The sequence below is a fragment of the Amblyraja radiata genome, chromosome 25 (genome assembly GCF_010909765.2).
Source record: "Amblyraja radiata isolate CabotCenter1 chromosome 25, sAmbRad1.1.pri, whole genome shotgun sequence".
NCBI classification, from domain to species: Eukaryota; Metazoa; Chordata; class Chondrichthyes; order Rajiformes; family Rajidae; genus Amblyraja; species Amblyraja radiata.
In genome coordinates, this window is record NC_045980.1 from 12,066,487 (window position 1) to 12,081,506 (window position 15,020).

At 43.1% G+C, this 15,020-nt stretch overlaps 1 protein-coding gene across 7 annotated transcripts in view; it reads left to right on the plus strand.

Annotated features, from left to right (window-relative positions):
- Positions 1 to 15,020, plus strand: part of mtmr3 (myotubularin related protein 3) — a 99,047-nt gene that overhangs the window by 62,681 nt on the left and 21,346 nt on the right. For all 7 annotated transcript variants that reach the window (XR_004415683.1, XM_033043169.1, XM_033043167.1 and 4 more), the window contains 9 exons: positions 2,478 to 2,574; positions 7,545 to 7,658; positions 8,913 to 9,112; positions 9,259 to 9,390; positions 12,002 to 12,113; positions 12,434 to 12,632; positions 12,863 to 13,048; positions 13,131 to 13,301; positions 13,858 to 14,003. Coding sequence is in view for 6 of the 7 variants with exons in the window: in XM_033043169.1 (XP_032899060.1) it covers positions 2,478 to 2,574; positions 7,545 to 7,658; positions 8,913 to 9,112; positions 9,259 to 9,390; positions 12,002 to 12,113; positions 12,434 to 12,632; positions 12,863 to 13,048; positions 13,131 to 13,301; positions 13,858 to 14,003 (1,357 nt within the window). In the remaining variant the exon portion in view is untranslated. The remainder of the gene's footprint in view (positions 1 to 2,477; positions 2,575 to 7,544; positions 7,659 to 8,912; positions 9,113 to 9,258; positions 9,391 to 12,001; positions 12,114 to 12,433; positions 12,633 to 12,862; positions 13,049 to 13,130; positions 13,302 to 13,857; positions 14,004 to 15,020) is intronic.

Genomic DNA, 15,020 nt, shown 5'->3' on the forward strand with positions numbered 1-15,020 from the left:
TGGGGTGCTGCCGCTTGGGTATCGGAGGTCTTGGTTTGCTCGTCCCGGGGCCTGCCCTCATGAGGCCGAAAGTTTTCGCTGCCTCCTCCATGTCCTTCAGTTTTTTATTGAGGTCTTTCCCAAATAGCAGAGCGTCCGTCTCCGCAGCTGGGGCTCTACACAACCCAGCAAATTTGGGATTGAGGGCAGGTCTTATGATTTCCCTCCGGAGATTGTTGATCTCAAACTGTGTGGTACACATTAATGCCAGCACATCCTGCTGGCAGGTATCCATCTCCGTGGTCTCCACGGAACGAGCAAAGGCTGTGATGGCCGACGTCAGGAGCCTTAGGATCCACTGTAGTTTTGATTCTTGGGTCCGGATGTGCGACCCCACATGCCCCCAGATTTGTCTGTTTACACTTTTTACTTTGAGGGCTTCACAGTTTTCTGGTGCTGTGTATTGTTCTATTACCTCAGAGAGCACCTTTTCCATTAAGGGTTTGTTCGAAAGATGGTTGATGCTGGCCGCCATTCTTGGTTCCAGCGGTGCTCCAGCCCGTGGGGTTGCTACAAAGCGGTCCAACACACCCAGCAGCTCTTCCTGCTCCTGCACCCCTTGCATACTCCCGAACTCGTCCGCCTGCCCCTGTTGCAGACCAGCCCAGCCCTGGTCACCAATGCTAGCCTCCAGTAATGAGGGAGCAGAGGGTAGTGCACAAGACACTGTGGAGGAGGTACCTGACCTTCCTCCCCGGGAACGCTCTTACTGCGTATCCCGCTGGAGCACCTGCTCTAGGAGCTGCTGAATGCAGCTCATGCGGCTGTCTCTCCTCCGTTTCGGTGGAGACATGTCATCCTCCGACGAATCGGAAATGACCGGCCGGTTTGACTTCCTGGTCGATTTTCCCCCAGTCCACCGTGCAGGTATTAGCGGGACTGGGCTCGGCTCGGTCTCGGGGATAGCAAAATGCTCTAAGAGCGACACTGCCGCCGGTTGCTGCCCCGCTGGAATAGAACGCTCCTCTGGTGGAGTTAGAGCGGGGGCAGTTCTCTTGGAGAGTCTTTTTTGTTGTGTAGACATTCTGCAAGCAAAACACAACTTCACTCTCCTCCATTAGTTTTGCACGCATGGTATACTTATCTAACGGTCCATTTTTAAAGTGCAGCTGGAGAGCCTGACTCCAGCTGCCGCCGCTGTTGCACTGCTGGCGTAATGCCGCGCCTGCGCACTGAGCAGGTTCTTCACGTAGTCACTCACGTGACTCCGAAGTAAAATCAAAACTGCATTCCTGCTTTTTCCCCATGCCCCTTGATTCCTTTAACCATAAGAGGTAAATCTAACACTTGAAAACATCCAGTGAATTGGCCTCCACTGCTTTCTGTGGCATAGGATTCCACAGATTCACATATCTCTGGGGTTTTCCGCATCTCAGTTCTAATTGGCCTACCCCTTATTCTTAATTTCAGAATAATCTGAAATCTCACATTTCAGAAATACACCTCAAATTAAATTATTTTGATTATTTGAAATCTATCTTATATATTACTAAGAGGGAGGGTGAAGAGGTGGGGGAGCGAATGCTGGGCGATAAGGGGAAATTAGCTGCACCTGCGCAGTTGGGAGCCATGGGTGAATGGTGGAATATTGCGTTGGGAGAACGGGGTGCTTTGTTGGAACGGGTGAGTGGTGGAATATTGCGCTGGGGAAATGGGGCCCAACGGGTCCCACTTGTACATGTTACTAAAACTCTCATCTTGTTTGTTTGTATGCGTGCGTGTGTGGTCCCAAAACTACGCCAAAACGGTACACAATATCACTACAATTTTGGCCCATCTTATTCAACATTGTCATGTGGTGTGCTATGGCATGTTTCGTTCAGATTGATGTTATATTTTACGAGTTATTCACATTTTAAACTTTACAAAAAACACTTTTACAAAAGTCACTTTTCCACTTGCACTGCCCGTTAGCAGCGTACGATGTCACAATGACGTCACAAAGGGATCCCGAATCTCATTTCCATAAAGAATTGCGATTTTTAAAAAAAAAAACCCCAGTTTTAATCAAATTCTTGGGGGAGGTTTCATTTACAAAAAACATCATGATTTTCATTGTGGGGGGGTGGGAGGGGAAAGGGGTTAGGGAGGGAGTGACTAAGGGGGAGGGAGAGGTGAGGGATGGAGTGGTGAGGGGAGGAGGGGAGGGGAAAGAAGAGGGAGGATGAGGGGGAGGTAGTGCCGGGGGTTGAGGGGGAATGGAGGAGGATAGGGGTAGGAAGAGGGATGGTGAGGCGCAGTTGGGGGAGTGTTGCCGTGACTCGCGTCACAACGGGAACCCCTCAGCAGCGCCTGCACAGTTGGGTGCTATGGGCAGTGGTGGAATACTACCTTGGGGGACGGGGCCCAACGGGTCCGCACCTGGTCTAGTTACTTGTAAAGTACAATTACTTGTATTGTAACTGTATATTCCCATAATTTACTTATTATCTTTTCAGGTGAGCATGTTGGTTCAAGATTTAAAAATGAAGTGGAGCGAATGTCTTTTGACATGCAAAATGCATGGAGGATCACAAATATCAACACTAAATACAAGTAAGAATTGCATTACAATTCTTGTTTTTGTGGATGGTACGTGTTCATTTTTAATTTCCTGACCTTCAGTTTTGGGCATATAACCATATAACCATATAATAATTACAGCACGGAAACAGGTCATCTCGACCCTTCTAGTCCGTGCCGAACACGTATTCTCCCCTAGTCCCATATACCTGCGCTCAGACCATAACCCTCCATTCCTTTCCCGTCCATATAACTATCCAATTTATTTTTAAATGATAAAAACGAACCTGCCTCCACCACGTTCACTGGAAGCTCATTCCACACAGCCACCACTCTCTGAGTAAAGAAGTTCCCCCTCATGTTACCCCTAAACTTCTGTCCCTTAATTCTCAAGTCATGTCCCCTTGTTTGAATCTTCCCTACTCTCAGTGGGAAAAGCTTATCCACGTCAACTCTGTCTATCCCTCTCATCATTTTAAAGAGCTCTATCAAGTCCCCCCCTTAACCTTCTGCGCTCCAAAGAATAAAGCCCTAACTTGTTCAACCTTTCTCTGTAACTTAGTTGCTGAAACCCAGGCAACATTCTAGTAAATCTCCTCTGTACCCTCTCTATTTTGTTGACATCCTTCCTATAATTAGGTGACCAAAATTGTACACCATACTCCAGAATTGGCCTCACCAATGCCTTGTTCAATTTTAACATTACATCCCAACTTCTATACTCAATGCTCTGATTTATAAAGGCCAGCACACCAAAAGCTTTCTTTACCATGAGATTCCACTTTCAGGGAACTGTGCACAGTTATTCCCAGATCCCTCTGTTCACCTGCATTCTTCAATTCCCTACCATTTACCATGTACGTCCTATTTTGATTTGTCCTGCCGAGATGTAGCACCTCACACTTATCAGCATTAAACTCCATCTGCCATCTTTCAGCCCACTCTTCCAACTGGCATAAATCTCTCTGTAGACTTTGAAAATCTATTTCATTATCCACAACCCCACCTATCTTAGTATCATCTAAGCTTAAGCTCAAAGCAAGAATTTCATTGTCCTATACAGGGACACATGACAATAAACTCACTTGAACTTGAACTTGATCATCTGCATACTTACTAATCCAATTGACCACACCATCATCCAGATCATTGATGTACATGACAAACAACAGTGGACCCAACACAGATCCCTGTGGCACCCCACTAGTCACTGGCCTCCAACCTGACAAACAACCATCCACCATTACTCTCTGGCGTCTCCCATTCAGCCACTGTTGAATCCATCTTGCTACTCCACCATTAATACCCAACAATTGAACCTTCTTAACCAACCTTCCGTGAGGAACCTTGTCAAAGGCCTTACTGAAGTCCATATATACTCACAGCTCCAGGTAACTCCTCCTCGCACCAACGGCTCCCCGGGCCTCTGTAGAAGCAAGCCCCGCGCTGTTTTTATACTCACAGCTCCAGGTAACTCCTCCTCGCACCAACGGCTCCCCGGGCCTCTGTAGAAGCAAGCCCCGCGCTGTTTTTATACTCACCGCTCCAGGTAACTCCTCCTCGCACCAACGGCTCCCCGGGCCTCTGTAGAAGCAAGCCCCGCGCTGTTTTTATACTCACAGCTCCAGGTAACTCCTCCTCGCACCAACGGCTCCCCGGGCCTCTGTAGAAGCAAGCCCCGCGCTGTTTTTATACTCACAGCTCCAGGTAACTCCTCCTCGCACCAACGGCTCCCCGGACCTCTGTAGAAGCAAGCCCCGCGCTGTTTTTATACTCACAGCTCCAGGTAACTTCTCCTCACACCAACGGCTCCCCGGGCCTCTGTAGAAGCAAGCCCCGCGCTGTTTTTATACTCACAGCTCCAGGTAACTTCTCCTCGCACCAACGGCTCCCCGGGCCTCTGTTGAAGCAAGCCCCGCGCTGTTTTTATACTCACAGCTCCAGGTAACACCTCCTCGCACCAACGGCTCCCCGGGCCTCTGTAGAAGCAAGCCCCGCGCTGTTTTTATACTCACAGCTCCAGGTAACTCCTCCTCGCACCAACGGCTCCCCGGACCTCTGTAGAAGCAAGCCCCGCGCTGTTTTTATATATGAGCTTATACATGTATCAAGTATAGAGCTCTATGGTTCAGTTAGCCTTTGTGTTTTCATATCTTTTAATGTTAGTGATGATTATTATTAGTACAATGGGAGAAATGCATGCTCCTTTCCAACATGTGTAATTATTAAAGATATTTGAACTCTAATTGTATTCATAAATGTGGTTAGGAATTTTCTGGTAAATGCAGCAATTTATCTTCCTGCAAATGTGAACATGGCAATCCTGAGCTTGCTGTCTAACCTCTAGTGGTAATTACCTGACTGTCCTTCACATTGGATGTTTTGAAACCTATAAGTGAAGTGCAAACTGGTTGTGTGTAAGAAGGAACTGCAGATGCTGATTTACACCAAAGATAGACACAAAATGCTGGAGTAACTCAGCGGGACAGGCAGTATCTCTGGAGAGAAGGAATGGGTGGCGTTTCGGATAGAAACCCCTCTTCAGACTGCTGAAGTAGGGTCTCGACCGGAAACGTCACCCATTCCTTCTCTCCAGAGATGCTGCCCATCCCACTGTTACTCCTGCATTTTGTGTCTACATTTGGTGCAAACTGGTTACTTCCTTAGTAAGAATGTCACAGCAGAACTTTCTCCAGGTGACCCATTAGATGATTCATCAACACATTAATATGAATATAATCTTGTTTTATAATTTCTGTACGGTTTTGTGATTTATTAACTTATAACTTCAGTTCATCTACTATTTAAATGATTTTAATTGTTTGTTGATGCTTGTATGTCAGAAAAACTGAAGCGTTCAAAGGATGATAGCTTTGTCAGATAGCAAAGTTGGGGTAATTTTTTTGCTAATTGCCAGGTCTTTGTTTTAGCCATGTCAAGCTGTGCATTGTTCTGAAGTATCCATATGACTTGTGGTGGGAATGAGTCCTGGCCATTTTCATTCAGCAAATTCTGCCATTTGGATCTGAAGCAATAATGTGTACCACCTTAAAGATGAATGTGTATACTGAGGTGCTTTAGTCAAGTTTTTCATTAGCGAGTAATGCAAGTTTTGGTTTCTATTGCTTTTTATTTCTTTAACTAGACCAAGTGGGACCTGTTGTGCCCCGTTCTCCCAACGCAATATTCTATCACTCACTCGTTCCCCCAACGCAACCCGTTCCCCCAATGCAATATTCCACCACTCACCCATAGCCCTCAACTGCGCAGGCGCGGCTCATTTCCCCTCATCCCACAGCAATCCCTCCCCCTCCTCTTCACACTCCCTCTTCTTTCCCCTCTCCCCCTCCCATCCCCCACTCCCTCCCACACCGCTCCCTCCCCTTTCCCCTACCCTCAGTCAATCCCTCCTTCCCTCCATAACCCCTCTCCTCTCCCTACACCCTCCGTCTCCCTCTATCTGTTTAAATAACATTAAGCACCAATCATCTTCTCGACCCCTCCCCTACTCCCTCCCTCCTTACAAATCTTTCATTGGACTGAGAGTCCTGTCTTTGTTAACATTCTCCATAACCCCTCTCCCCTACCTACCTCAAATGGGACCCATTGGGCCTCGTTCCCCCGACGCAATATGGAGCACTGGAGGAGGAGGGAGGAGTGTGGCTCCGAGCCCAGTCTGTGTCCGTGTCTTTGTCCAGCCACGCCCGGGGCCCTGAGCTGTGGTTCGAGCTCTGGAGCCATGGGAGGGGGAGGGAGGAGCGCAGCTCCGGGCCCAGTCTGTGTCTGTGTCCAGCCGTGCTCAGGGCCCTGGGCTGTGGTTCGAGTCTGTGCGCGCGGGCCAGCGGGAAGGCTTCTCCCTCTCCCCCCCTCCCGCGCTGGTTGCCTCTCCCTCTCCCTCCCCCTCCCGCGGCTGGTTGCCTCTCCCTCTCCCTCCCCTCCCCCTCTCGTGGCTCCGCACACGTGGCATTTTAAAATAACAAAGCCAGTCAGTAAGTTTTTGAGGCTGCCGTCTTGGGGGAGGAAGGAGCGCAGCTCCAGGCCCTGTCTGTGTCCGTGTCTGTCCAGCGTTATCGGGGACAGCGAGTCCAAAAATTGTAGCGCTATCGTGTACCGTTTTGGCGTAATTTGACGACATCACTGAATCAGAGATCACAGACAGGCACACACACACACACACACACACACACACACACACACACACACACACACACACACACACACACACACACACACACACAAACAAACAAGATGAGAGTTTTAGTATAATAGACTAGACCAAGTGGGCGGGTCCCTGTCACACGGGATGCCTGGTACCCCAACGCCATATTCCACCACTCACCCATAGTCCCCACAGGAGGCCTGGTCCCCCAACACAACCTGTTCCCCAATGCAATTTTTCACCCGCTCCCCCAACGCAAGCTGTTCCCCCAACGCAATATTCCAGGACTCACCCATAGCCCCCAACTGCGCTGGGGCGGCTCATTTCCGCTTATTCACCCTCATGAAACTTTTTATAAAATCCTTGCTGCCCAGGAATATTTAAAAAAAAGGGATTGCTACATTGTAGTTTGCAATTGCACTTGCTAGGGCTGGCAGGACTCAGTGTCCTGGGATAGCGACATTGTAGCGAGCAGGGCTACAATCCCATTGTGACGTCATAGCTGTAAGTTCAAATGCAGAGGAAATATTTTTTTTCTCAAATTGGGGTTTTGTAAATTAAAAAATGTGAATAACTTGTGAAATATAACATCAATCTGAATGAAACGATACAAACCACCACATGACAATTGTGAGTAAGGTGGTCCAAAATTTGTAGTGCTATCGTGTACAGTTTTGGCGTAATTTGACTACATTACCGAATCATAGATCACAGACAGGCACGCACGCGCGCACACACACAGAGAAACAAACAAGATGAAAGTTTTAGTATAATAGATAGATGTTGCCACTGTTGAATGAAATGACAAGGATTGTGTCAAATGGTATTTTGTTTTGAATTGCAGGTTATGTGCCAGTTACCCACAACAATTACTTGTACCGGCTTGGCTAACTGATAAAGAACTTGAAAGTGTTGGAAACTTCAGATCATGGAAAAGAATTCCCAGTGTTGTCTACAGGTGAAAAAAAGATTCACAAAAACTAAATATCAAGATGCAGTTGTAGTTGTAAATCTGCATTTGAACATGGGATGCAATTTCTTTTTGTAGATAAAATATCTACGTCAGGTGTCCCTTTTTTGTCCCCTTTATCCCTGGCAACTTTAATAGCACATTACAATGTTATTTCACGTATTAATGAACATAACTAATGATGAACAGATACCAGAACCAAACAGTCAGTCAATGAGAAAAATATGTACAAATCGAAAACCAATAAATTTACCCCCTGGGTAGGCGGAATTTACCCCATGGGGGTAAATTTACCCCAGGTTGGGAACCCTTGATCTACGTGATAAAACAAAATGGAAACATTTCACTTCCCACTTAGAATGGTTACTCGTCATCCCAGACAATTCAGTCACTTTTGTTCCAATTTTATGCACCAAGCATAGGATTTCTTTGAAAATTAATATAGTAAAAATCTTCCATAAGTGATATCCTTTGCAAGTCCTTGGTGTTGCTGAGAAGCTAGACAATATTTTTTTGCCCAAAACACGATTTCCCCTGGGGTCCTTTTAAGCATTAAGGTTTATAAAAATTGTAGACAATCATGTAAGACTTAAGCACACCAAATGATTTTCACTTTTCTGGTGGGTTGGTTTTCGATTTATTAGGCTGATAAGTTGATACTTCAAGTCTCATTCAACAATGTCACTGTGTACTTTACAGATCATCTGCAACAATTATATTTATTAAGAAATTAAATACCCAGGTTTGTCTATGAAATTTGTGGGCCTGGTGGTTGTTGGGAAGAGGCTTTTATGAACTCAAAGGTCGTGATTTTTAGGCTCCTACACCTCCTTCTTCCTGAGGGCAGGAATGAAACGAGAGTGTTGCCAGGGTGGTGGGGTCCTTCATGATGCGGGCTGCCTTTTTGAGGCAGCGCCTCTGACAGATCCCTACGGTGGTGGGGAGGTCAGTATCAGCGATGGACCGACTGTGTCCACCACTTTTCGTAATCTCCTTCATTCCTGGGTGTCCAAACTGCCTTACCAGGCCATGATGCAACCAGTTAAATAAACACCAAGTCTGATTGTTTCCCTGCAGTGTTTTAACGGTGGCCTGGAACTTGCATGTATGGGGTGGTGCTGATATTTCCATGGTTCTTTGGTGTGCTGATTCCAATATACAGTTACCCGAGAAGATGATCATTATTGGATCTGCCATCCTTAAGAAAGCATTATTAACGTAAAGAATTTGATGATTTTTCAGGCATCAGGGTAACGGAGCAGTGATTGCACGCTGCGGTCAGCCTGAGGTTAGCTGGTGGGGTTGGAGGAATGCAGATGACGAGCACCTAATACAGTCTGTTGCAAAAGCTTGTGCCATGGATAACAGTCCGACCAAACACATCAATGGCAACTGTATACGAGATTTTCCTAATGGCAGTGACCTCTCTGATGGAGAATTTGGTAAGAGATATAATAATTTGTTCTTGCATATTACTGGCCATCAGTAATGTAGACTTTGTACTTTCTGTGCATAACACATTGTTGTTTACTTTGTATTAATTCTGGTGATCTGTTGTTGCTAACTAGACTTCATTGTTTTACATTAGATTCTACAATAACTAATACAACTGGAGTAGAAAATGTATGCAGTCCGCCACATAAACTTTTGATATTGGATGCCAGGTCATATGCAGCCGCCGTAGCTAACAGGGCAAAGGGTGGTGGATGTGAATGCCCCGGTGAGTATCAATGAGAAAATGTAAACAACAGCTTGTTTATTAAGTCATCAACTCATCCTCTTTAATTCCAGCAGCGGCAGACTTTAGCAGATTCAAGATTCAAAAGATTCAAGAAAGTTTATTGTCATGTGTCCCTGATAGGACAATGAAATTCTTGCTTTGCTTCAGCACAACAGAACATAGTAGGCAATCACTACAGAACAGATCAGTGTGTCCATATACCATTATATAAATATATACACACATGAATAAATAAACTGATAAAGTGCAAATAAACAGATAATGGGCTATTAATGTTCAGAGTTTTGTCCGAGCAAGTTTAATAGTGTGATGGCTGTGGGGAAGTAGCTATTCCTGAACCTGGTCGTTGCAGTTTTCAGGCTCCTGTACCTTCTACCTGAAGGTAGCGGGGAGATGAGTGTGTGGCCAGGATGGTCATATGGCCACACATGTGACTGATAAATGATGTGACTGTTTACCTCTAAAACTAGCCACATCATGTAAAATACTATTTAGTCCTGCTGCCACCTGCCAAAATTTCTCAATAGTCTGGAGTCATCCAAGAACGCAAAGATTGTAAATTATTTTCCAGTTTCCCCAACCCTCAACTCGATAGAAGCTAGGAATGTGGCCTTGTTGTTATTAGGCTGCAGTAATTCATTCAATTTCCTTATTTAACCGAGTCCACTAGCTCTTCATAATCTACTGTTCTCTCCCATCCCCAACCTTTCAACCCTACCCTCCAATTTTCCACTTTCACTCTTATCTGTTCTCTTAATATGTCCTCTGCATGCTCACATTTTAATGGGGCTGTCCCACTGTACGAGCTAATTCAAGAGTTCTCCCAAATTTCCCCTGATTCAAACTCTGAGAATTATGGTAATAGCCGCTCGTAGGTACTCGGGGCACTCGTGGACATTTTTCAACATGTTGAACATTCTTCACGCGTCTTCACGAGCTTACCGCATTTCCCGAGTACCTGCCATTAGCGTTACGAGCCGCTAAGAGATGTCCCGAGCTCGAACGTACCCGCTACGTACATTCTACGTGCTTACCACGAGTTTGATTTTTTTTTTTTAACTCGGGAGAGCTCTTGAATTACCTCGTACAGTGGGACAGGCCCTTAACTGTCTTCAGAAAAGCAACTCTGACTCGCCATTTCTTTGGGTATCCATCCCATCACCAATCACCCTTTCTACAAGTGCTGATGCCTTCTAAATTTGTCCCATCTTGCTCAGAACCCTGAATCCTTCCAGGCATCGCCCTGTATTTGCTGCAGTGGGAAACAATGACCTGTGTCACAAATGACATCCCCTTGGCAAAAGAAGTTTGACCAATGTACAGCTTTCCGTTGCCGCTCCAATGTCATCTTTGTGGGTGGGTAAAAAGCGGTTTCCCTGTCTATCCAGCCATTGCCAGAGAATCAACTACTCTCTTCCCATTTCTCACACTATTGCTCAGTGTCCCACAAGATCCCTGTTTGAAGGATGATCCTATCTCTCTGTACTGCCCCTTGGTGACACCATTCAAACACATTGTAGTTGTTCTACCATACTTCTACCTCAATCACTGTCTCTAAATTGTCACACTGCATCAGCATCCAAAGATGGACATCATAAAATCCTACAGTTAAATATAAATGTTTGACAGTGGGCTTTGCTGCAAACTCTGTTCTCTAGCCACTGTCATAATCTATTTCCCTTTCTATAATAAACAGGACCATCAAAATCAGTGATATTTAGATGAGGTTTAAACCACATCTGTAGCATTAGTAAGACGCAATGAAAATCTCTATTTGAGAAAGAGCAGTGTGGAAACAAAAGAAATGTATGCTTATCACACTGAAATACGATCCTAAAGAAGATTGAAAAGTGTACGAATGTGGGAAACTGGGAAACATAAAAGATAACAGAGAGCATTAAGTGCATGCTCATTAAAATTAAATAAATGTTGATAACCAGACATTTGTCAGTGTGATATTGAATAGGCTGCCACAAAGAGTCATAAAGGAACATACTTAGAATTATTTCAGGAATCAAAATGGAAAGATCCTCAAATGTCCGCCAGCCCAATGTAATCCAGTGAAGTAGAGGCCTCAGCTTTACGTCTAAAGAAACTATATATCATTTGGGAGTATTGTTGATAGCATTAGGCAGAAAAGAAGTGAAAATATTTATTGGAGACAGGGGACCACAGATGCTGGGATTTGGAGCAAAAAACAAGCTGCTGGAAGAACTCAGCGGGTCAGGTGCTTGTTTCCAACTAGAGTTGTCTCTTAAGTAAGCTGAAAAAAATACTTCTGCAGCTGTTTAAAAAGATGCAAATTGTGATCACACAATGGCTTAAAGAAAGTATTGGGGACTGTAAGCTGTACACATTCATCTGTCATACTTTTAACCTGCTTTTCATCCTTGTTAATCCTTGTGTATGAATCTATGTTTTTTATGCACCCACGAACTGGAAAATGCATGAACATGTTCCATCTTTAAAAATTGATTGAAATTAGATGGGGAAAATGGGCTGCTTCCTTTTTTCAAATCATGGGCATTACAAAGAATTTTTGCCTTTATTAATATGTAACTTACTATACTCCGTTATATATATCTCTCAGAATATTACCCCAACTGCGAAGTAGTATTCATGGGTATGGCTAATATTCATTCCATTCGGAAGAGTTTCCAGTCACTGAGATTTCTTTGTACTCAGATGCCAGACCCTGGAAAGTAAGTTATTTTTAACTTTGCTTTGATTTGCTAAAAAAGCTAGGGAATATTAATATATTCTTTAAATATTTGTTTATCAAAAAGGAAATGCACACAAATTAATTTTGAGACTAATTAAGTTTTCTCTTTAAATCATTGTGAATCTTTTTTTAAATATTTATAATGAGAACTCCAATATTTTCTCGGCAAGACAACATGCAGAGATTTGTTTACAGTCAACAATGTTGGTATAGGACAGTAACATTTAATGTCCTGTTTGTTTGATGTAGCCACATGTATCAATTAATCTGAAATATCTTCCGCAATTGATTTTTAATTAGCAGTTGGTTATCAGCATTGGAAGGTACCAAGTGGCTTCAGCATTTGTCCACGCTCTTAAAAGCAGCAGTACTTGTAATCAATGCAGTCGATCGAGACCAGCGACCGGTTTTAGTACACTGCTCTGATGGTTGGGACAGAACACCACAGATAGTGGCTCTATCAAAATTATTGCTGGATCCTTATTACAGAACAATTGAGGTATTTATAAACATTAAGTTTAGTAGGAATTTAATATGCAAACAGGCTTTAGTAGCGACAAAGCAGATCTATTAATCTAGCACAGTTAATTGTAATGCCCATAGTATTTTTAGTGTTCAAATATGAGATCAATACTAAACTGTTGAAGTTTAATGCAAACAGACCTGCGATTGTTTTCTGCAGTGCACATATTGAGAAATCCTTGATTTATGTGGCACCATATTTTACAGGGCTTTCAGGTACTGGTAGAAATGGAATGGCTGGATTTTGGTCATAAATTTGCTGATCGGTGTGGCCATGGAGAAAACTCGGATGATTTTAATGAACGCTGTCCTGTGTTTCTTCAATGGTTGGATTGTGTCCACCAGTTACAGAGACAGTTCCCTTGTTCATTTGAGTTTAATGAAGCATTCCTTGTAAGTAGAATGAATTTTCCATTTAATGTTTACCTAATCAACATAATTGGCTATTCATTTATTTTATATATTTTTATTACAGGTTAAATTGGTGCAGCATACATATTCTTGCCTTTTTGGAACATTCCTGTGCAACAGTGCAAAGGAGCGTGAAGCGAAACACACTCGGGAAAGAACCTGTTCTGTTTGGTCACTACTGAGGCCTGCCAACAAAGCCTTTAGAAATCTTCTATACTCCTCACAATCTGAAACTGTATGTTTGTTTCCATCAGTCTCTGTAGGATGATTGTAGAACAATAGTAATTATCATAGAACTTACAATAATTTTTATTAATTTTAATGCAACGTAAATGATTTCTTACATTAAATCATTATTCAGCAACATTTTAAAAAAGCATCAAATGGCTTTGCATTAAGGGTAAAATGTGGTATATATTGGATTGCTTGCTTTTTTTCTGCAAATTTGTTATTTAATTTGTAAAAATTCTGGAAGAGTGTTCGGAGTGATTTCTTGAATCACTCCAGTGAACAACTCATAGCTACTAGTTGTATTGAATAGTAGGCAATTATTTGGAGAAACATGAATCATTACCTCTATCCTAAACACTTACACTTGACAAAGGTTACGATTTTCTTGCCTGAGAATAACGTTGATCAAATGCTTTTTATATCTCCTGTACGTCTATTATTTCACGTTTGGAAGAATACCAAGCATTTTTGCAAAATGTTCATTGGTTTTTACTTATAAATTTTGATTATAAAAAGTTTACATAAAAGAAAATGTGTTTCTACTTGAACATCTAAATTAGGTACTGCATCCTGTGTGCCATGTAAGGAATTTGATGCTTTGGAATGCAGTGTACATCCCCAATTCATCTCCCTCTACACCTACTGATGACCATTGTGCACCTTATCCAGTTCCAAGGTCCATTCCTGAAGATCAGACAATGGGAAGGTGAGCTTCAAGCAGAGTATTTCAGCATAGAATATGGGGTAGAAAAATTGTGATGACAAGATGGGATATATGATAATATCTTACATATTACATTTAGTGCATGTAAATTGGTATGGTATTTGAAGTAAGTTTGAGTTGTTTATGGATTGAATACTTGGGTAATGATCTACAAGGATGTCTTGTTTACAAAAACTTTTCAAGTTCTTTAAACCATTTTTCAAAAATCAGGTTGACTTTTTGGTTCACAAATAAAGATACATCTTCAAAGTTTCAGCACAATAACGATATCATAAGATCATAAGTGATAGGAGTAGAATTAGGACATTCGGCCTATCGTCTACTCCGACATTCAATCATGGCTGATCTATCTCTCCCTCCTAACCTCATTCTCCTGTCTTCTCCCCATAACCTCTGACACCCATACTAATCAAGAATCTATCTATCTCTGCCTTGAATATATCCACTGAGTTGGCCTCCACAGCCTTCTGTGGCAAAGAATTCCACAGATTCACCATCCTCTGACTAAAGAAATTCCTCCTCATCTCCTTCCTAAAAGAACGTTGTTTAATTCTGAGGCTATGACCTCTGGTCCTAGACTCTCCCACTAATGGAAACATCGTACTTAAATATTTTAATTCATTTTTTTAAAAGCTTGAACAGGACTAGATCTTTCAAACCCATGAGCTTATTAACCACTTAGTTTAGGTCATAGCTTAACTCCATTTATTCACATTTGTTCCATGATCCAGACGATCTTTGATGAACAAAAATATGTCAGACATGTTTGTGATACTATCACCTGACCTAGTCTAATAGCATTTGAGAAAATTCCAGATTTCCACTACCTTTTTTGAGGACAAAGTACTTTTTCAGCGAGACAGCATAGCTGTGGCCTTAAAATTGGGTTCCTTTGCATTTGACATCCTCCACCTCAAGAAATGATTTCTTTCTCTCACTACTGTGTCAAATATTTCAAATATTGAAAATTGTCTTGTAGGTTCAGGGGAATAGAAACAT